This window comes from Lepisosteus platostomus, chromosome 26, assembly GCF_059453375.1.
Source record: "Lepisosteus platostomus isolate fLepPlt1 chromosome 26, fLepPlt1.hap1, whole genome shotgun sequence".
Classification (NCBI taxonomy): Eukaryota; Metazoa; Chordata; class Actinopteri; order Semionotiformes; family Lepisosteidae; genus Lepisosteus; species Lepisosteus platostomus.
In genome coordinates this window covers 10,775,430-10,797,753 of record NC_142636.1, presented here as the reverse complement: position 1 = coordinate 10,797,753, position 22,324 = coordinate 10,775,430, and the positions used below count along the sequence as shown (strand labels likewise).

Below are 22,324 nucleotides of genomic sequence, written 5' to 3'. Positions count from 1 at the left end.
ACAAAGTGAAACATAAATGTCACATATCGTCTCGGGAAATCGCATACAGGAACATAAAGTCATAAAAAGTATTGTTAACACAGGGAACAGAGAACTTCCTATAACTAAGTGCTGATGGGCTAGATAATGTCAAATTGCTCCTCTCATTTGTGATCCTTGACACGTGAGTTGACAGTTATTATTATTACATCTTTCAATCCGCCACTTCTTCCAGTACAGGGTTTCAGGAGAGCTGGAGTCTATCCCAGCAAGCAACAGACTCAGGGCAGGACACACCCTGGACATGACACCGGTCCAGCTCAGGACACACACACTCACACCAGGGCCAGTTTTCCCAGAAACCAGTTAACCCACCAGCATGTCTTTGGACTATAGAAGGAAACCCACACAAACACCAGGAAAACGCACAAACTCCACGCAGATAACACTCCAGGTCAGGAATTAAACCCAGTGACCACTGCGTCACCATGCTGCCCCCAGAAGACTGACCTTCATATCAATTTTACTAAAGTTTTTGTCAGAAAATGCAGAAATATTCAACCTGGTGACTTTTGACTCAGGAAATGAGAATGGCTGTAAAATACAAGTATAAAAACACTGAAGAACTTCACAATATATATTATATTAAATCAGTATAAAATGAGCCCTGTTATATACTGGATGAATGATAGTTATAATAAATGTTTAAAAATAACTGATGTGTATTAAGATACGTCATATCAATACCAGCAGCCATATCACCCTGCAATTCACAACTGGCAACCCACTGAAGCTCAGCAGATGTGAGCCTGGTCGGTACCTGGAGGGGAGACCTCCTGGGAAAAACTAAGGTTGCTGCTGGAAGAGGTGTTAGTGGGGCCAGCAGGGGGCGCTCACCCTGCGGCTCATGTGGGTCCTAATGCCCCAGTGTAGTGACGGGGACACTATACTGTAAACAGGTGCTGTCCTTTGGATGAGACGTAAAACCGAGGTCCTGACTCTCTGTGGTCATTAAAAATCCCAGGGTGCTTCTCGAAAAGAGTAGGGGTGTCCTGGCCAAATTTCCCATCGGCCTTTACCAATCATGGCCTCCTAATAACCCCCCTCTCTGAACTGGCTCCATCACTCTGCTCTCCTCCCCACCGATAGCTGATGTGTGGTGAGTGTTCTGGCGCACTATGGCTGCCGTCGCATCATCCAGGTGGATGCTGCACATTGGTGGTGGTGGAGGGGATCCCCATTACCTGTAAAGCGCTTTGAGTGGAGTGTCCAGAAAAGCGCTATACAAGTGTAAGCAATTATTATTATTATTACTACGTGCAGCTACTCCACAATTAACACACTGTGACCTTACTGTCATGGCTGACACCGTGTGACACTGCACACCACACTTCCGGCCCCTGCTCGACCACCCCGTTTATATTAACCCCGTGTTTCCGGTTCTTCCTTCTTTTCGGCAGAGGCTGCATACTCGCCAACATGCCAGTGAGTGTCTGTGCCGTTTACAAAACGGCGTTTATCCCTTCCTAACCGACACGAACTGGGTTGAATTGCACCGGATTAGGCGAGGGTAGCTTCGCGGTTCTGTGTAGAGGTGGACTAGAACTCGGGGCGCTTAAATTAAGTAAATTAGAGCCTAAAGTCGGGCGAGGTAGATGCGTTACGGAATCGAGACGGGGACAAGATGGCGGCGCACATGGGGGACGGCGATGCGTGAGGAGGGGGGTGACGGGGAGCGAATTAACAGAGATTCGGTATAATATGAGTGTGCTACGTGTGATATAACGCAGTTATTAATGGGTAGGACTGTGTGGCTGAATAGTCGGGCAGGGCTGGGGGTTGTCGGAGAGGCTGGCGTGGGAGAGAGACGCTTTGACGCAGCATGGTATTTTTAAAGACACGATCGAACTAGCACGGAGTTAAGGGCAGGTTCAGTTATGTCTGTGTAGACGGCGGGGCAGCAGCAGCAGTGTGCTGTGGCTTCTGGGTTCGCTTGTGGGGTCGATGGCTCGGGATCAGTCTCCGCTCCGCTTTCCGGGTCTTTATGCTGTTGGGAGGCCCAGTCTGAGCGGGGGCTCCACGGATCTGTCTACACGCGTGGATGTCCGGGCCACGGTGTTAATCCCTCTCGGCTTGCCCACGCAGCTCGCGAAAGACTTGTTGCACCCGTCCCCCGAGGAGGAGAAGAGGAAGCACAAGAAGAAGAGGCTGGTCCAGAGCCCCAACTCCTACTTCATGGATGTCAAGTGTCCAGGTCAGTGTGTCCACCTCCCGGACTGGGGCCGAGCCCGGCCTCTCTGACTGCCCGGGGCGGAATCTGTAAGGGGAGTCTATTGGTTTTTGTCTGAGCAGGGGCTGCAGTATATGGGCTGTTGGTGTCATATGGGCTCTGTGGCCTTGCTCAGTGGAATGTGTGACTGTGTGCAGGGCTGTGTTCAGTGTGCTGATGTGTTCTCTGCTGGCTCAGTGGAGTGTGTGACTGTGTGCAGGGCTGTGTTCAGTGTGCTGATGTGTTCTCTGCTGGCTCAGTGGAGCATGTGACTGTGTGCAGGGCTGTGTTCAGTGTGCTGATGTGCTCTCTGCTGTCTACAGGATGCTACAAGATCACCACGGTGTTCAGCCACGCGCAGACAGTGGTGCTGTGTGTGGGCTGCTCCACAGTGCTGTGCCAGCCCACGGGAGGGAAGGCCCGGCTGACAGAAGGTCAGTGTTGAGCGGTGTGTGTTCCGGGTTCAGGGTTCAGTACCTGTTTAAAGCTTAGTTCTGTGGACCGTCTCAGACTGCTGTCTAGGTTTCCTCAAGGGGTAACACAACTGACTATCTGAGAAAGTTCACTTGGTGTGTCTGTCCAGGGCTCCTGCAGTGTGTGTGTGTGCTGTCAGTGAGAGTTGTCAGTCCTCAGCTCTGCTGTGGGGCTGCGGTGTGGAGGAAGAGCTGATATCTCGACAGTGTGGGTGTCAGGAGGAGAAAGGGGATGTTACCTTTATTTCTCCTGCGCTGCAGCAGTGGGGAGACCAGTGGGTGGAGGGCTGGGGGTTATAAATGTGAAGCATTGTGGGAATGCCCTGTCTCTCTCTCTCTGCAGGCTGTTCGTTCCGGAGGAAGCAGCACTAGGTGGCGCTGTGCGGCAGTCCGGCGCGGGGAGGGCTGGGCCGCTGGCACAGTGCGCGCTCCTCGCCGCGGGGCCTCGTGCTGCCGTCCCCATGGCGACACGACGGACAGGCCAGGAGGAGGAGCACCTCTCAGGACGGTCACTGTATCTGTAACCCCAACCCACCCCGCTACAATAAAGGTTTTTCATTCCGGAAGAGCTGGCGCCTGTGTCGTTACTGGCTGCTGCGCGCGTGTTCAGTGGGCGGCTCTGGGTGCTCGTGGCGCAGGGCGGCTGGGGTCAGTGGGCAGGTTAAAATGAACCACATCTGCAGCTGACTTGCTCGAGCCTTTATTGAGCTGTAGTGACCGGTGTGCTGCACTAGGGGTGAGGGGTGTAACTGGGGTCACCGTGTGCTCCACAGCCAGTGTCGTCGGCGGGGCGTCCCGTCTGTCAGCTGTGTCCACCTGTCCCAGTAAGGGTTCCTGGTCAGGACAGCGTCCCCTGCGGTACAGAGACCCCTGACTGAGACATTTCTATCCGCTCAGGCTGACTGATCGACAGACCAGGCCCCAACCGAGAGAGCTTCCTGTCCGCTCGGACTGACCGACTGACCGAGAGAGCTTCCTGTCCGCTCGGACCGACCGACTGACCGAGAGAGCTTCCTGTCCGCTCGGACCGACCGACTGACCGAGAGAGCTTCCTGTCCGCTCGGACCGACCGACTGACCGAGAGAGCTTCCTGTCCGCTCGGACCGACCGACTGACCGAGAGAGCTTCCTGTCCGCTCGGACTGACCGAGGGAGCTTCCTGTCCGCTCAGGCCAACTTGACTGACTGAGAGAGCTTCCTGTCCGCTCGGACTGACCGAGGGAGCTTCCTGTCCGCTCAGACCGACTGACTGACCAACCGAGAGCCCTGCCTGTCCGCTCGGACTGACCGACTGACCGAGAGAGGAGTTTTAAAGGACTGACCTGAGTAAGTGTGGGCGGAGGTAGGCACGTATACCACGGGCACCGTCTGGGTTCGAGCCAGCATGAGGCTGTACACTGCGCAGACAGAGACACGCGGTCAGCAGGGTGGCGGGGCGGTGTCCCAGCCGCGGTCCGGCAGCGGCCCAGGCGCTCTCACCTAGGTAGAGCCCGGCGGTGAGGGCCAGCACGGCGAACACGCTGAAGAGCAGCAGGTACTGGGAGCCCAGCAGCGTCGGGGCAGGCCTGCTGTCCTCACAGGGGGGCGGCTGGCTGCCTGTAACAGCACAGGACGTCAGCGCTGCCCCCCGCTCGGGCGACACTGCTCACACTGACGGGAACCAGACGACACAAGCAGAAACTACACAAAGGGTGGTGGGAGTCTGGCACAGTTCCAACCACAGGGTGGGAGCCGATACCTTCTTTCCGGGAACGGCTGTGTGTGACCCTTGGGTCAACTCCGTGCCCACAACCCCAGAGCCGGGCGTACGCTGACCTGCTTCGGACTCGATCGCGATGACGACCGACTGCGTCTGCCCCGTCATGGTGCTGCTCAGCGTCAGCTTGTGTGTGGCCTCCTGCTGGAGCAGCCCCAGGGTCGCGGGGTACACAGACACGACGAGCAGCGCCGGTTCTTCTGCGGAGCGGACAGGATCAGACAGCAGCACCTCCGGGTGGTCCGACTGGATCTGGACACGCAGTAAAGACAGGAGAGCAAAGCAAGTGGGCGGTGCCACCCCTTCTCCTGCCCCCCTGCTCCCCCCCCGCGCCCTCAGTGCCGCCTCACCCTCAGCGAGTCCAGCGCTGCGTCGGTGCCCAGCACGCGGAGCTCTGTGACCGGCTGGCTGGGGCTCAGGCTCAGCCGGCTCTGGTTGCAGTAGAAAGCGGGCAGGAAGGGCAACACACCGTGCCCCCCTCTCTCTCGCCCTTGCTCGGGAGCGGCCCCCCGCAGGGCAGCGGAGAGGGAGACGGAGAGCGGGGCTGAGGCCAGGGCTCGCCTCGCGGCCTGCGAGTGCGGCTGCACCGCCACCACGCAGCTGTACTGCCCTGCAGGAGAGAGGGGCACAGGACGTGTGGACCCCTGCTGTGCTCCAGTCTGACCCTGGACAGCAGCAGCCCTTCTCCCTGTGGAGGGCGTCATTATTCCTAGAATCTACCTTGAATTGCTTCACCGTCACTACCTGCAACAACTACAATACATTTTGGGAAACCAAGCAGAATCACTTGAAGTTTTAAAGAGACATTCAGCCAAACAGCACTGTCTTGAGAAGGCCCGTAGTACCCTAGCACACCCGCCAGAGCCCTCACCGGAGTCGGCGCTGTAGTGCGGAGTGGCGGTGAAGACGGACTGCAGCGTGCTCTGCAGACAGGTGGCGCTGTAGTGGAGGGAGCACACCAGCTCTGCCTGTGGCTGTAGCACGTTCTCTTTCGCCTCCCTCTGGGGCTCACTGCACTGCGCTGTGGGCAACAGGCAGGGACACTGTCACACACTGGCCAGTCGGCTCACCTACTGGCTACTGGTCCTGGGGGTCTGGCCTTCTGGCCTGTGTCAGTGAGGTGGACAGAGACGGTGCGGTCCTGAGGGTCTGGCCTGTGTCAGTGAGGTGGACAGAGAGTGCAGTCCTGAGGGTCTGACCTGTGTCAGTGAGGTGGACAGAGAGTGCAGTCCTGAGGGTCTGACCTGTGTCAGTGAGGTGGACAGAGACGGTGCGGTCCTGAGGGTCTGACCTGTGTCAGTGAGGTGGACAGAGACAGTGCGGTCCTGAGGGTCTGACCTGTGTCAGTATGTGAAGCCCCAGTGAGGTGGACAGAGACAGTGTAGTCCTTGGCTCCCAGCCAGTTAGTGAGGAATCTGTCCTTTGGCAGGGAGAGAACAGGCACTGCTGCTGGGACCACTGTCACCTGTCACAGAGCACACAGCTGTACATCACTCTATATACGGAACAGCACATACACAACTCGCCACTCTATATACTGTACAGAACACCACATACACAACTCACCACTCTATATACTGTACAGAACACCACATACACAACTCGCCACTCTATATACTGTACAGAACACCACATACACAACTCACCACTCTATATACAGAACACCACATACACAACTCACCACTCTATATACTGTACAGAACACCACATACACAACTCACCACTCTATATACAGAACACCACATACACAACTCGCCACTATACTGTATATACACAACTCAGGACTATCATTCCACCCCCTCTTTCTCACCTCTCTCAGTGCCTGTTGCTCACCCTCCAGTCTGTAGTACACCACCACTGTCCCAGCATGCTTAGCGAGGGCCGCCCCCGTAGCAGGGTCGATGTGCAGCGTCTGATTGGATGACACCTCCCACCAGCCTGGGCGCCCTGCGAGAGTGCAGGGGAGGGAGGGAGGTGAAAAAGAAAGAGTTGGGGCGAGGGTGAGACGACTGAGGTACACCAAGGGAACAAGGGGTGATGCTGAGCACGGCAGAGACAGGTGGGTGGACAGTATCCTGCTGACGAACAGCCCAGTAATACCAGAGAACTCGATCACCCCTCAGGAGGGCCTGCAGCTTCCTCAGCAGGTGCCCAGATCCACACGGGTCTGCATTAGCCACTCAGCCCACGACAGGACAGGCCCTGCAGAGTCACGACGACGAGCAGGACCGCGAAAGCAAGGACAGATAAGTCGAGAGGGGTGGGGGTACCCTGGCTGTCTCTCAGCGGGGTGGAGAAGCAGACGAGGTGTCCGGGGCGCAGAGGCGAGTGCGGAGGGGGCGACAGGGCGTGCAGGACCAGGAGGGGGGTGTAGTCACACAGGGCGGGGCTGCGGGGGTCACACACCCCCAGCACGGTCAGTCCGGGGGACACCGGCTGTGCCCAGAACAGCTGGCTCTGCGGGCCCGCACTGATCTGGATCAGGTCGTCTCTGCAGGACAGACAGGGAGAGCGAGAGCAGCCTGTTCCACACACCCGCCAGCCTCGGTGTAAAGAAGCACAGTGGATTCAAGAAGGGAGCGGGCAGAGACAAGAGGACAAGGGAGAGAGAGCAGACAGGATGGCAGAGAGGGAAGGGGCAGTGAGGCAGACCGAGGGGGTACCTGCTGGGCATGAACCGCAGCTGAGCATCGTGGACGTCGAAGCGCTGCCCCGTGCTGTCGTACAGCAGCACCCGGAAAGAGAGGCGCGCGCCCAGGGGGAACGCTGGGAGCCCCTCCTCCCCTGAACTGTGAACCCCCAAATCCACAGTCAACCGTACAAAGCACACTGGAGACACCTGGAACACAGACAACAGGGATTCACCCGGAACGAAGCTCAGCTCTGTGCCTGTCCGGTCCGGCTCGTAGGTGCAGTACCTTGACGATAAGCAGGATGGTCTGATTGACCCCACAGGGCTCCATGACGATGATCTCCAGGACAGCCGACCCCGTGGCTGAGCCTGACCGCACGAGGCCCTGGCGGTCCACACTGACCAGGCCCGCGTCCCCCCTGCACTGACACACCTCATACTGAAGGGGGCTCACTCCGTCCCTGTGACGTACACAGCACAGTACTGTCCATTAGTGCTGTAAGGGGAGTATAAGGCTACATTGGGGCATTTAAGGGTGGTCTAAGAGGTATTAGCTAGTATATAATCAGCAGCTACATCACCCTGCAGCTGGCAGCCCACCTGGAGCTCAGTACAACAATGCCCCAGTACAGTGATGGGGATACCATGCTGTAAAAAAGGTGCCGTCCTTCAGATGAGACGTAAAACTGAGATCCTGACTCTCATTAAAAATCCCAGGGTGTTTCTCGAAAAGAGTTGGGGTGTTACCCCAGCGTCCTGGCCAGATTTGCCCCTGGCCTCTACCCATCATGGCCTCCTAATAATATTACACTAATATTACAAGGAATAATTATTATTAGAATTAGTCAGCTTTGGGGTGCTCACCGTGTAGTCTGCAGCCTGTGCTGGGAGAAGGGTGACATGAGAATGACTCGGGAGGGTCCGGCGACATGCTGGGCTTCATCAAACACCTGCGCACACACACAGAACCAATCATCAAGAGGAGCTTCAGAACCGAGTGTGGGTGAAACCAGCCCGGTGTTCAACACACACCTACCGTGATCCGTATCTCGTCACTGAGCTCTGCCTCCTCTCCGGCTGCGCTGACCAGGACAGCAGTGACCCTGAGGCTGGCCCAGCCGGCCGACACGGCTCGCACCAGCACAGAGAAGCGCTGGCCAGGTGAGACTCTGACCGCTGTCTGAGAGAGCAGCGCACAGAGTCACACAGAGGCAGGGCGCCAGAACGAGGTTTTACTGAACCGCTCGGAGAGGCGCAGTGACCTGTGCATGGCGTGGCTCCACCTCCAGCACGCCCGGCTTGTCCAGCACCCACTGGAAACTCCATCTGCCCTCCGTTCCCGCAAATGACAGGGGAGTCTGAGAGCTACTACCGCCCATCACATACACAGGCATCTATAAGACAGAGACTGGTCAGGAAATAGGCAGGGGAGAGCGACAGGACGCCCGCTCGGGAGAGGAGAGAGACAGGACGCCTGCGCGCCTGCTCGGGAGAGGAGAGAGACAGGACGCCTGCTCGGGAGAGAAGAGAGAAAAGACGCCTGCGCGCCTGCTCGGGAGAGGAGAGAGACAGGACACCTGCGCGCCTGCTCGGGAGAGGAGAGAGACAGGACGCCTGCGCGCCAGCTCGGGAGAGGAGAGAGACAGGACGCCTGCTCGGGAGAGGAGAGAGACAGGACGCCTGCGTGCCTGCTCGGGAGAGGAGAGAGACAGGACGCCTGCGCGGGAGAGGAGAGCGACAGGACGCCTGCTCGGGAGAGGAGAGCGACAGGACGCCTGCTCGGGAGACGAGAGAGACAGGACGCCTGCTCGCCTCCTCGGGAGAGGAGAGAGACAGGACGCCTGCGCGCCTCCTCGGGAGAGGAGAGAGACAGGACGCCTGCTCGGGAGAGGAGAGCGACAGGATCTCACCTCTGCACCTACAGGAAGACGGTCAAGGGGAGCCTGGACCCTCACTGATGTCAGGTTGAACACCTCCACCTCCACCTCATCCTGGAGGACAGAGAGATTGTCTTACAGACAGACAGAGATGGACAGAGAGAAAGAGTAAAACAGTGAAATGACAGAGACAGTAACAGAGAGTGACCTCTGAGAAGATGGTTACAACTCCAGTGTCCTGCTGCACAGTCTGAAGCACACCATGCACATGCACCGTCCCCACGGCAACACCACGCACAAGCCCCTCCTCCGTCACCACAGCAACATGGCTGTCACTCACAGTGAAAGTGACACTGGACCGGGGGTGAGGCCCCCCCTCTGCCACCACCTAAGAATAATAACAGGCAGCATAACAATTGGAAATCAATTGGAACAAGATTTTCACCAGCAATATCAGTGAAGAGGACACTGGACAGTACCACACCTGTCTCTCGCTGCCAAATGCCAGAGCCATCCTTCTGGGCTGCAGCCTAAAGGGATGGAAAACCTGCACAGACAGAGGGGAAAGAAGAGAGGAGAGATGGAGAAGTCTGCACTCAGCTCAATGTGGAGGTCAGGAGTCTCTCTCGCCTCTATAGGTCTGTGAGTGGAGGTCAGGAGTCTCTCTCGCCTCTATAGGTCTGTGAGTGGAGGTCAGGAGTCTCTCTCGCCTCTATAGGTCTGTGAGTGGAGGTCAGGAGTCTCTCTCGCCTCTATAGGTAATAATAATAATAATAATAATTGCTTACACTTATATAGCGCTTTTCTGGACACTCCCCTCAAAGCGCTTTACAGGTAATGGGGACTCCCCTCCACCACCACCAATGTGCAGCATCCACCTGGATGATGCGACGGCAGCCATAGTGCGCCAGAACGCTCACCACACATCAGCTATCAGTGGGGAGGAGAGCAGAGTAATGTAGCCAATTCATAGAAGGGGATTATTAGGAGGCCATGATTGGTAAGGGCCAATTGGAAATTCGGCCAGGACACCGGGGTTACACCCCTACTCTTTTCGAGAAGCGCCCTGGGATTTTTAATGACCACAGAGAGTCAGGACCTCGGTTTTACGTCTCATCCGAAGGACGGCGCCTGTTTACAGTATAGTGTCCCCATCACTATACTGGGGCATTAGGACCCACATGGACCACAGGGTGAGCGCCCCCTGCTGGCCCCACTAACACCTCTTCCAGCAGCAACCTTAGTTTTTCCCAGGAGGTCTCCCATCCAGGTACTGACCAGGCTCACACCTGCTTAGCTTCAGTGGGTTGCCAGTTGTGAGTTGCAGGGTGATATGGCTGCTGATAGGTCTGGGAGTGGAGGTCAGGAGTCTCTCTCGCCTCTATAGGTCTGTGAGTGGAGGTCAGGAGTCTCTCTCACCTCTATAGGTCTGTGAGTGGAGGTCAGGAGTCTCTCTCACCTCTATAGGTCTGGGAGTGGAGGTCAGTATTGCTCCACTCCGGTCCCTGGCTGTTAGCAGCAGGTTGGTCTCTCCTACAGAGTCCCCTCGAACCCGGAACCCTGTCGTCACGCCATCCATCGGGCCAATCTGCCTGAACACATGCACAAACTGATTTGACAGACATCTAACAAGCACCACACACATAACAGAGCAGGCACAAGCACAGCAGTACAGCTATGGTCACCATCTAGGCAGGCTGAGGAGCAGGTGCCCATTCTAATGTGGCGGGGATCTGGAGTTGGACAGGAGGAAAGCCTGAGTGTTCTTCACTGAGTACATGAACAGAACAACCGACACAGAGAGAGAGAGTGAGAGACCAGCAGAGATACAGAGGCAAGTGGACTTCTTTGAAACTCGTTATGGTAATTTAAAGACAAGAGAAAGGCACAGATAGAGAGAGAGACGGGGAGATACAGGGAGACAGTGAGAGACAGAGACAGACAAACGCTGTGTCCTCACTGCACAGAGACGATGGCAGAGGTCATCTGCACCCGGAGGTCCATGAGCAGGTGGTACCGGGAGGAGAAAGGCTGTCCGAGAGCGTCCAGCACTCGCACCCTGAGGGGGGCGCTGTTCCCAAGCTCCACCTGCAGGACAGATACATGATTGTGTGAGAGAGGGAGAGAGGGAGAGAGGGAGAAAGCAAATAAACAGAGAGACTGAAAAAGAGAGGGAGAGAGGAGAGTAAAAGAGAGAGGAAGGGAGGAGACAGTATAGGAGAGAGGAGAGAGTGAAGAACAGAGGGAGAGAACAGAGTAAAGAAGAGGAGAGAGTGAAGCAGAGAGGCCAAAGGGCCGAAGAGCTCAAGACCTCTTTCAAAGAGGAGAGTTCAACAGGCAGATGGAAGAATGAGTGAGGGAGAGACACTGAGATGGTCGGACTTTGTCTATGAAGTCCATCTCGAAATCCCAGATGTCGGAGACGGTCAGCAAGGCTGCAGCCGGGTCAGCAGAGGTCACACAGAGGTCGTAGCCCAGCAGTGCAGAGGAACCAGGCCGCAGCGGGGACACCTGGGGTGAACACCACCACCACTGTGATTATATTAGACTGTAACGTGGAAAACTGTACCCCTGTACGGACTGCGAGTACGCTCACCTGCACTGCGCTGTGCTGCTCCAGGAAGGCGGTGTCAGCCAGGTCACTGTCCTGCAGCCTGAACAGGAAGTGTCCAGAGCCCTTGACCAGAGACAGGGTCTCCTGCAGAGACAGACGGAGACGCTCACGCTGCCCTGGGCCAGTCAGAGAGTGTCTGTGTCACGAACAGGAGGAATGGTGTGCTACCGTCACCGCAGGGTGGTTGAATAGTGTGATGCGCTCTGGCTCCCAGCGAAAATCCTCCACCAGGCGCAGGTCCACAGACACGGAGAGTGCAGGCAGAGAGACACCCTGCAGAAGAGGAGCACGCCATACTGTCACATCTTCAGTGACACAAACACATTGTCCTATCAGTGTCTACACCTGTTCGCTATGGCTCCTTTACAGCTCTCTGTCTGTCCCAGACTGGCAGTGAGATTAATATCCTGACTCTATAAGGGCTGTGTCTCTACCTGTAACAGAGACACAGATCACAGTGAGACTGGGGCTCCTTTACAGCTCTCTGTCTGTCCCAGACTGGCAGTGAGATGAATATCCTGACTCTATAAGGGCTGTGTCTCTACCTGTAACACTGACACAGATCACAGTGAGACTGGGGCTCCTTTACAGCTCTCTGTCTGTCCCAGACTGGCAGTGAGATTAATATCTTGACTCTATAAGGGATGTGTCTCTACCTGTAACACTGACACAGATCACAGTGAGACTGGGGCTGCTTTAAAGCTAAATCATAAAACAGAAAACTAAGAACAGTGTAAAAACTGTAATGCCCTACTCACTTGGATATCTAAATACACACTGAACAAACTACAGTATGTGCAGAATTCGGCAGCCAGAATCCTGACCAGGCCTAGCGATCACATTACCCCTGTCCCGGAGTCCCTGCACTGGCTTCCTATCACGTTTCTTGTTGTCTTCTAAATCTTCATGCTCACCTACTGGTTCGTCTAATTCTGTTCTCCTGTTTCTCCACCAAGCCCGTTCTTATGGCTATCACGGAGTCACTTTCCCCGAGTTGTTTCAAGTCTGGACTGAAAACCTCCTTCTTTAGAGGGGCTTGAGTTTAGCTGGTTTCTGTGTCTTTCCCTTTGCTTTCCTGCTGTATTCCAAACCCTCACAATAACTGTTTCATTCTGCTATCTCCTCTCACTGTGTATTTATTCTTTCTCTCTCTGTAAAGCGCTTGGAGAAGCTGTATAAAACATACAGTTTTAAACGCACTGCATACAATAAAGCTGATAAGTATTATTGTAGTTGTTACGGTTACTACTATAAGAAAAGGAAGGGAATGGAGAGGTCCTGACCTGTATGCTGACCGGATTGGCAGAATCGTGGTGCTCAGCAAGGCTGGCGGTGATGGTGACTGTGCCAGTCTGACTGTGGGCATGCAGGATCTGACGCCCTGAGGTCAACACCACCAACAGGAGGATCAGACTCCCACTCACACTGAACATTACAGTACCTGGTCTTTGGGGATCTCTGAGAGACGAGATGTAGATGCACAACATCAGAATTATTCTTCGAGGTAGTATCTGATCAAGCTACGATCCAGTGAAATTGTCATGTTGACAACTGTTGGCGGCAGTGTGATCAGCACTGCCCTTCCTCTTCCTCCTGCCATCATCACCACAGTCACAGCTAAGCCTGCGGAGGACTGACCGTGCAGCTTGGCGTGCCCAGAGCCCGTCTGTCTGTCCTGCAGGCTCATGGGCGTGTCCTGGGCGACGGACAGCAGGGAGGGGTTGGAGGAGTGCCAGCGCACCGCCTCCGCAGTGAAGTTGTCGAACTGGGCCCCCTGCTGGTCGAAGGCTGCCAGTTCCAGCACGGTGTCTCTGGAGCTGGGCACGGCCGCCTGGCACACAGAGGGCAGGGGTCAGTCGGGCACAGAGGATCGGGGGCACGTGGGATAGCCCAGGGCCGGCGTGGCGCGCAGGGCTCCTGGGTCTCGAACTGGGCCGGAAGAGGGCTCTGAGCCGTCCGCCAACACAAGACTACTCACCGTGCTGCCGCGGTACAGGGGCTGGGGGCAGGGCGAGGGGGCCGGCGGGGATGCAGCAGAGGGGGGCGGTGGCGGCGGAGAGACGGGGGTGGAGGCGGAGAGGGTGGAGACGGGGGTCAGGGACAGCCTGGCCGGCAGGGCGCACCCCACCCTGACCCGCACTTCCTCTGCGCTGGGCCGGGGGTTCAGAGGCCCGGGGACGTTCCCGCTCCGGAACACCAGCCACTGGGGACAGAGCCAGAGCAGAGCAGCAGGGTCACGGCGCGGCACCGTCAGCTGAGGATCACACCGCCGCGTGGCTTGGGCCAGCGGTGCCGGCCGGGCTACCTGCTCCCCCAGCGCAGTGCAGGTGACCCGGTAGGCGTGCTGGTTCCGGTGCAGCTGGGGCGGGCGCAGCGCGGCGATCTGGGCCCCCCCGCCGGGCTCAGCCAGCAGGTCACTGAAGAAGCGGTCGGGCTCCAGAACCCAGGGCTGCGGCCCGCCGTCGAACAGCAGGTCTCGGGCCGCTCCGTTCGCCAGCAGGACGTCCGACAGCAGCGCCTGGGACGCAGAAACTCAGGATGGGTTCTGCCAGCTGTACAGCAAGAGCCTGAACACCTTTTCAAATCTGAAAGCATCAGGCACACGACTGTCATGTTTCCCCCGGCCCATAAAGAGAAGAGGCTGCTGTGATACCCGCAGGGGCCTGTAGGCGGCGAGAGTCGCCGTGGCAGTGATGTAGTGCCGGTCTGTGGCCATCCCGATGGTCAGCTGTGTGTGACCCGGTCCGACCGCCTCCAGCCGGACTCCGCTGCAGGACCCCGGTCCGGGGCCGAGCTGGCCTGCCGGGATACAAGATGGCACAGACAGGGTGGCGAACACGGCTGGCGCGCTCAGTCTGGGCTCCTAGCAAGAGGTTTCAGAGGAGACACCCCTCTCTCCCATCGCCCGAGAGCCGGGGGCCCCTCACGCACGGAGCACAGCCCACCCCCCCTGTCGGGAAGAGGCAGGACCAGGGGCTGGGGTTACCTGGCACAGCCTCAAAGACCCCCAGGCGGTCGGGGTGGGTGTCCAGGGGCAGCAGGGAGCAATCCGTCAGCAGCTGGGGCGTCTGTGCGTTCAGGGGATCTTGGGGCGAGGGCTTGGTGCTGAGGGAGTCCCGAGGCAGCTGAGGGGGTGTCTGCAGATGTGGGGCCTCAGGGAGGTCAGGGAGCCCCCACACAGCCAGAGGCAGGTCCACTGACCCCCCCACTTCACAGTCTCCCTGCTGGGGCAACAGCTGCATCTTCACAGGCCTCAGCACCAACACCTGCAGACACATTGTGGGAAGGAGACAACACTGGCTATCGGGCGCAGACAAGGCTGTCCTCCTGGTTTAACAGACTGGACCTTCACAACTGGACCAGCTGTCCTCCTGGTGTAACAGCCCTGTGTCTTAACCACTGGACCAGCTGTCCCCATGGTGTACCAGCCCTGTGCCTTAACCACTGGACCAGCTGTCCTCTTGGTGTAACAGCCCTGTGTGTTAACCGCTGGACTGGCTGTCCCCCTGGTGTAACAGCCCTGTGTCTTAACCACTGGACCGGCTGTCCTCCTGGTGTAACAGTGTAACAGCCTTGTGTCTTAACCAGTGGACCAGCTGTCCTCATGGTGTAACAGCCTTGTGTCTTAACCACTGGACCAGCTGTCCCCCTGGTGTAACAGACTGGACCTTCACCACTGGACCAGCTGTCCTCCTGGTGCAACAGACTGGACTTTAACACATGAAGCTGACCTGTAAGTTGTCAGGCACAGGCCTGTCTGTCTCAGTGTGCAGCGGTGTCTCACCCTGGCTAGTCCGCAGTGGGAGGGGTTCTGTTGGTCTCTAGCCTCAACGATGCTGACGCCCAGAACTGAACCAGTCACCACTGTCCCGTTCACCGTCACCATGGCGACGCTTTGATTAGAGGACGCCCAGCTGAAGTTCCCACTGCCCCCTTCAACCTGCAACAACAACGCAACACAGGGAGCACAACAACAGCAGGGTAACCGACACAGCACTACAGAGCAGTATGTGAGAGCGCAGGATCATTGGAGACTCAAGGGTCCCTAGCAGTGGGATTACTATGGAAGATGAGCGTCTCTACACAACATGGTTACGAGAGGGAGCTGCACTGTCCGGTTGTCACCTGTATCTTGTAGTGGTACAGCCCGTCTCCCGGGTGCCAGGGCAACGCGACAACGCTGGGCATGAGGACAATGGGGCTGTAGATCTCCACTTCCTGCTGGTGGCTGATTGGAGGACTCAGAGGCAGGACCATACCATTCTAGAGTTCAGGAGATGGGGGGGGGGGTGAGGGTAAGGCATGGTTAGGGCTGGAAAAAGCTCTCTTCAGGGGTTTGCACATCAATCACCTTGCGACTCCGCACGGGTCGCCCTCTCGCACTGTACCTCGGTCGTTATGGATCCCAGCGCGGCTCTGACGAGGGCTCGTCCCGGGCGCAGCGTCTGCACCACGTGGTAGGAGCCGTTGGGGGAGGACAGCAGCGTCTCGAAGTGCAGCTCCGACAGCTCCACTGCGATCCTCACGTTCTGGAACACACACAGGCCGGACCGGGGGGGCGTCAGGCCAGTGAAGGCACCAGGGGACAGGCGGTCGGGAGACAGGTGTACCTCGGACAGCTGAGCAGCGTGGGAGGCGCGGTCGTGGACGCCCACGGTGATCTGGTAGACTCGGCCAGTCTGCAGAGCCCACCTTTCCTCGGGCTCCACGCTCAGGGCTGGGGACACAAGGACGGTCAGATCCAGACAGGTGGCGACTGGCACACACAGGACAGCGGCTGACTCAGGGGCGCTAGAAACCACAGCACTCACTCAGATAGTGCGGCTCCACCACAGAGATACTGCAGCTTGGGAGCTGAGAGGCAGCCTGCATGTGGATGTCTGGCCACAGAGCACTGAGGAAAATCACCACACACACAAGGCAAACCTCTGTTCACACACTAACATGTCCTACTGCCTATATAAAATACACAGGAGAGGTAGAGGTACAGGTAGGACACAGGCGGATCTAGGATACAAACACAGGAGAGATACAGGTACAGGAGGGGTAGAGGTACAGGTAGGACACAGGCGGATCTAGGATACAAACACAGGAGAGATACAGGTACAGGAGGGGTAGAGGTACAGGTACAGGTGGGGTACTGGCACAGGTACAGCGGTTGAGTGAAGGATACTGGAGTGTGTCAGAGAGAGGGCTGTGTGGCCCAGCTGCAGTGCAGTCACTGTTGCAGTCTCCTGATCCAGCCTCACCACTCCCTCCTGGGCCTGCAGGACCAGCTCGTACCCCTCTGAGGATAAGGGTACATCTGGGACACGAGAGAGAGAGGGGTATCAGAACTCCAGAGCACAAAGAGCACAGTCAGAATGGTCTACATCATTGTGAAAACTATCACTGTCACACCTGAACACCTGCCTAACCTACCACACGCCATGCCTGACAGGCATCGCAAAGTAAACAGGCATGTCACAGTAAAGCCAGGAAGGATAAAAGGAAACGCATGAACAATTAAAGGTCATGTGTCTTTCTCGTACCCCGGTCCCTGCCCTGCAGGCGCCTCCAGACCCGGAACCTCAGCGCAGAGCCCAGCAGCAGGTAGACGTCCTGGCTGGGGCTGAGGAACACTCTGTCCAGGACCAGCAGCCCCACGCTGTCCGCGGGCACCTCCTGCACACACAGTCACCACGATTTCACTGTGCTTTACTTCACTCCACTCTGCTTCTGTCTAAGACTCAATTGTATTGCACTATATTGTGTACTCTGTAGTCTTGTACTGTGTTCTACAGGCCTGTACTGTTCTGTACTGTACTGTACTGTACTGTGTTCTACTGGGGTGACTCTGTAGTCCTGTACTGTTCTGTACTGTTCTGTACTGTTCTGTGTTCTACTGGGGTGACTCTGTAGTCCTGTACTGTTCTGTACTGTTCTGTACTGTTCTGTGTTCTACTGGGGTGACTCTGTAGTCCTGTACTGTTCTGTACTGTACTGTGTTCTACTGGGGTGATTCTGTAGTCCTGTACTGTTCTGTACTGTACTGTGTTCTACTGGGGTGATTCTGTAGTCCTGTACTGTTCTGTACTGTACTGTGTTCTACTGGGGTGATTCTGTAGTCCTGTACTGTTCTGTACTGTACTGTTCTGTGTTCTACTGGGGTGACTCTGTAGTCCTGTACTGTTCTGTACTGTACTGTGTTCTACTGGGGTGATTCTGTAGTCCTGTACTGTTCTGTACTGTACTGTTCTGTGTTCTACTGGGGTGACTCTGTAGTCCTGTACTGTTCTGTACTGTACTGTACTGTTCTGTGTTCTACTGGGGTGACTCTGTAGTCCTGTACTGTTCTGTACTGTACTGTTCTGTGTTCTACTGGGGTGACTCTGTAGTCCTGTACTGTTCTGTTCTGTACTGTACTGTTCTGTGTTCTACTGGGGTGACTCTGTAGTCCTGTACTGTTCTGTTCTGTACTGTACTGTTCTGTGTTCTACTGGGGTGACTCTGTAGTCCTGTACTGTTCTGTGTTCTAGTGGGGTGACTCTGTACTGTTCTGTACTGTACTGTGTTCTACTGGGGTGTAATTTAGTATATTATGTGGTATGCAGGAATGACCTTGTACTCAGGATGGCTCAGAGAAACTCGAACCCACGCTGCTCCACTACGGACTCCAGCCACGAGAACATGCTCTCCCCACAGCCCCTCCCTCTCCAGGGCAGAGATGTGCTCTGGGGCGGAATACCCTGCCTCTGTGAAGCGCACCAACCTGCTCACAACAGCAGAGAGACACCACTGTCACAGAGAGAGACACAGAGACTCCACTGTACAACAGCACAGAGACAACACTGTCACAGAGAGACACACAGAGACAACACTGTACAACAGCACAGAGACACCACTGTCACAGAGAGACGCACAGAGACAACACTGGACAACAGCAGAGAGACACCACTGTCACAGAGAGAGACACAGAGACAACACTGTACAACAGCACAGAGACAACACTGTACAACAGCACAGAGACAACACTGTCACAGAGAGACACACAGAGACAACACTGTACAACAGCACAGAGACAACACTGTACAACAGCACAGAGACAACACTGTCACAGAGAGACACACAGAGACAACACTGTACAACAGCACAGAGACAACACTGTCACAGAGAGACACACAGAGACAACACTGTACAACAGCAGAGAGACACCACTGTCACAGAGAGACGCACAGAGACAACACTGGACAACAGCAGAGAGACACCACTGTCACAGAGAGACGCACAGAGACAACACTGTACAACAGCACAGAGACAACACTCTCACAGAGAGACACACAGAGACAACACTGTCACAGAGAGACACACAGAGACAACACTGTACAACAGCAGAAAGACTCCACTGTCACAGAGAGACGCACAGAGACAACACTGTACAACAGCACAGAGACAACACTGTCACAGAGAGACGCACAGAGACAACACTGTCACAGAGACACACAGAAACTCCACTGTCACAGAGAGACACACAGAGACTTCACTGTCCAACAGCACAGAGACAACACTGTGAGTCAGCCTCCCAGCCCGCTGCTGGTCAGTCAGTGGCCAGTGGCTCAGCAGTGTTCTTCCTCACCGGACTCTCTCTGCTGTGCTCGGCCCCTGTGTGTCCGAGTCCGCCAGCACAGACCAGTGGAAACGCAGGCCGGCCAGGGTGCTGAACGTGTTCCCTGAGAGAGGAGCAGCAGGGGTGGGAGAGGGGTTAATGGGTGTCTGTGACTGGGCTGGGCTGTGACTGCAGGCAGACTGCGCGCCGGAGCACCTTCGCAGTCCTCTGCCGTGACAGACAGCTGGACGGGCGGGTCCTCCGTGTACAGCTGCCGTGTTGTCGTGACGATCCTGATCCGGGTGATACTGTCCACAGTGACATCACAGCGCAGCACACGGCCTGTCACTGCCAGACACAAACACAGCAAGACTGAGTGTCTTTACAGTGACTCTACAGCTCTGATGATGATGAAGGAGTGTTAATATGAAGATACAGAGGAGCTGGACTGAGTGTCTTTACAGTGACTCTCCAGCTCTGATGATGATGAAGGAGTGTTCATGTGAAGATACAGAGGAGCTGGACTGAGTGTCTGTACAGTGACTCTACAGCTCTGATGATGATGAAGGATTGTTCATGTGAAGATACAGAGGAGCTGGACTGAGTGTCTGTACAGTGACTCTCCAGCTCTGATGATGATGAAGGAGTGTTCATGTGAAGATACAGATGAGCTGGACTGAGTGTCTGTACAGTGACTCTCCAGCTCTGATGACGATGACGGAGTGTTCATGTGAAGATACAGATGAAGGTTTTCTTCGTGTCTCTGTTTGTTTCACAATGCTGGAGCGACACTCTGAAGCAAGAGGAGTGTTACCGGACTCCCGGGCCTCCACCACGCTGGCCTGACGGAGCGGCTGGGCAGACAGAGCGGACACCAAAGCACTCTGGGAGCAGTCCGCGCCGGCGAGAGAGGGCTGATGGAGGGGCTGCACACCCACTACCTCTGGCCTTGAAGTGACCCTGGCAGGGAACAGCACCATCGCTGTAATTGTGTGCCATGAATGTAATGAACGTAGTTCACTTAGCCCTGCTCAGGAATATGGCTGAAGCCCCAGAGAGCCTGGACACTCCTCTACTCTGCTTCCCTGTCTCTGTTCTCCTCAACAGTGCTACTGCAGATATACACCTGCTACAGGCAGCAGCTATATCACCCTGCAGCCCACGGTCCAGGCCTGCGTCCCCCTGCACTGACACACCTCATCCTGAAGGGGGCTCCCTCCGTCCCTGTGACATACACAGCACAGGACTGTCCGACACAGCCCGGGAAAGGCCAGGGTTTGACTGGGCCTGTAATGGAGTGTATAAGGATGAATTGGGGGCATTTAAGGGTGCTCTAGGAGGTATTAGCTACTCTGATTAACCAGCAGCTACATCACCCTGCAGCTCCCAGCTGGCAGCCCCACTGACACTCAGCAGGTGTGAGACTGGCCAGTACCTGGAGGGGAGACTCCTGGGAAAGCTAAGCCTGCTGCTGGAAGAGGTGTTAGTGGGGCCCCAGTTAATGCCCCAGTACAATGATGGGGAGACCATACTGTAAAAAAGGTGTCGTCCATCAGATGAGACATAAAACCAAGGTCCTGACTCTCTGTGGTCATTAAAAATCCCAGGGTGTTTCCCCAAAAAGAGTAGGGGTGTTACCCCAGTTTCCTGGCCAGATTTCCCCCTGGTATTTACCAGTCATGGCCTCCTAATAATCCCCCTCTCTGAACTGGCTTCATCCCTGCTCTCCTCCCCACTGAGAGCTGGTGTGTGGGGAGAGTACTGGTGCACTATGGCTCCTGTCACATCATCCAGGTGGGGCTGCACACTGGAGCTGGTGGAGGGGATCCCCATTAAAGCACTTTGAGTGGAGTGTCCCGAAAAGTGCTATATTCTTATTATGTCACCTAACAGTGTGCCCCCAGGCGGCTGACACCTCCTATGTCACCCTTGAGATTCAAGGAGCCGCTACTGGGATGTCAGGCTGACACCGACGGGATGATTATCCGGTGATCTTACCATGTGTAGCAGCCCTCCTCCGCCTGCAGGGGGAGGCTGACCCTGGCCGACCCCGAACAGGGCAGCAGAAGTTTGGGGGCGCTCAGCCTCGCCGCCCCCGCCGGGCAGATCAGGTTCAGGGAGAGAAGCGGTAATAGTAACACTGCCCACAGGCACGGCGAGAACATCGCTCTTTAAATACAGGCTACTGCTCCGCCGCGAGAAAATCAAAACCCGCCATTTTACTACGAACTCCGCGTCAAACGCGAACGAAAAATGAAACGCATTGATCTGCTAATTCAAGATCGTTGACTCGTGAATATTTAACGCTATAAAGCCAAGAAAAGTGCACACCGCCGGTCAAATATTAAAAATATTGACATTTAACTCCAACGTTGGACAATCTATTTAGAAAAGAAACGTTAAGGACAGTAAATATTTACAACTGCAGATTGGTCGAATAAGTCTGGCGGTTTGAATGTGTTTTAAAATTTACACCTCAACCCACTATGCTGAACAATTAACTGGAAACGAGCGGATTTAAATTAATTCAAATTAAGTTGTTTAAAATAACGAACTTTACGAAAGGCCGCTTCCGGTGCTGGGAGAGACCAAGGCGTCGGGGGAGAGGGTAGTCCCAAAGCCCGTAAAGGGGGGCGACGACTCAATGTACTATAAAACCGAACCCCTGAGTTTATTACTATATCATACAATACATTGTGCCTTTAAACGGAAAAGCCATTTCATTAAAAATAAACACATTTCAACGGGCACGCCCCTCTCTTTCCGAACTTGGTGGTTTCCAAAAAAACTGATATGGCGGTTGCCGTGCACGCGCCGAAGGGGCCTTCGCGCGACGGTTTTCGTTCTTGTTTCGCGGTGATCTGGACAAAAGGCTTTCAGTGACTTCCGTATTTAAGTGTTTCTTGAAAGTATGAGGTACATCGCAGCCAAGCATAGTGCTGTGTTGTGCATGTACTGTTTATTATTCTTATTAAAAAACGTGAATTAAAAATGCAAAACAAGTAGCCCAGATTACAAAGTGGCAACATAAGTATAAAGTTGCTCCTTGGTAGAGGAATTCTGTGGCAACATGACTACACAGTTGCTCTTCAGTAGAGAAGCTCACTTTTGATATTGTAACGCTTACGGCCGACAGGCAC

The 22,324-nt window shown here is 55.5% G+C and overlaps 2 protein-coding genes across 2 annotated transcripts; one reads left to right on the top strand and one right to left on the bottom strand.

Annotated features, from left to right (window-relative positions):
* Positions 1-1,365: 1,365 nt before the first annotated feature.
* On the top strand, positions 1,366-3,287 carry LOC148640089 (small ribosomal subunit protein eS27). Its single transcript, XM_088621167.1, has 4 exons — positions 1,366-1,464; positions 2,125-2,233; positions 2,572-2,682; positions 3,065-3,287. The coding sequence occupies exons 1-4, from the start codon at positions 1,459-1,461 to the stop codon at positions 3,091-3,093; spliced, it is 255 nt and encodes an 84-aa protein (XP_088477293.1). The 5' UTR covers positions 1,366-1,458; the 3' UTR covers positions 3,094-3,287.
* A 118-nt stretch (positions 3,288-3,405) lies between these two features.
* LOC148640088 (nuclear pore membrane glycoprotein 210-like) lies at positions 3,406-21,761 on the bottom strand. Its single transcript, XM_088621158.1, has 40 exons — positions 21,183-21,761; positions 19,999-20,144; positions 19,401-19,532; positions 19,215-19,308; positions 18,200-18,350; positions 17,131-17,263; positions 16,773-16,904; positions 16,411-16,479; positions 16,210-16,316; positions 15,988-16,128; positions 15,725-15,862; positions 15,384-15,539; positions 14,586-14,865; positions 14,253-14,398; positions 13,905-14,117; positions 13,578-13,802; positions 13,238-13,430; positions 12,883-12,980; positions 11,768-11,872; positions 11,582-11,683; positions 11,368-11,496; positions 10,946-11,073; positions 10,445-10,577; positions 9,470-9,532; positions 9,194-9,373; positions 9,019-9,099; positions 8,371-8,502; positions 8,145-8,288; positions 7,973-8,058; positions 7,395-7,569; positions 7,140-7,315; positions 6,747-6,967; positions 6,287-6,423; positions 5,815-5,941; positions 5,348-5,497; positions 4,827-5,086; positions 4,536-4,728; positions 4,200-4,316; positions 4,043-4,117; positions 3,406-3,574 (listed from the first exon to the last, which is right to left on the bottom strand). Exons 1-40 carry the CDS (start codon positions 21,347-21,349, stop codon positions 3,477-3,479), a joined length of 5,733 nt encoding a protein of 1,910 aa, XP_088477284.1. The 5' UTR covers positions 21,350-21,761; the 3' UTR covers positions 3,406-3,476.
* Positions 21,762-22,324: the final 563 nt, after the last annotated feature.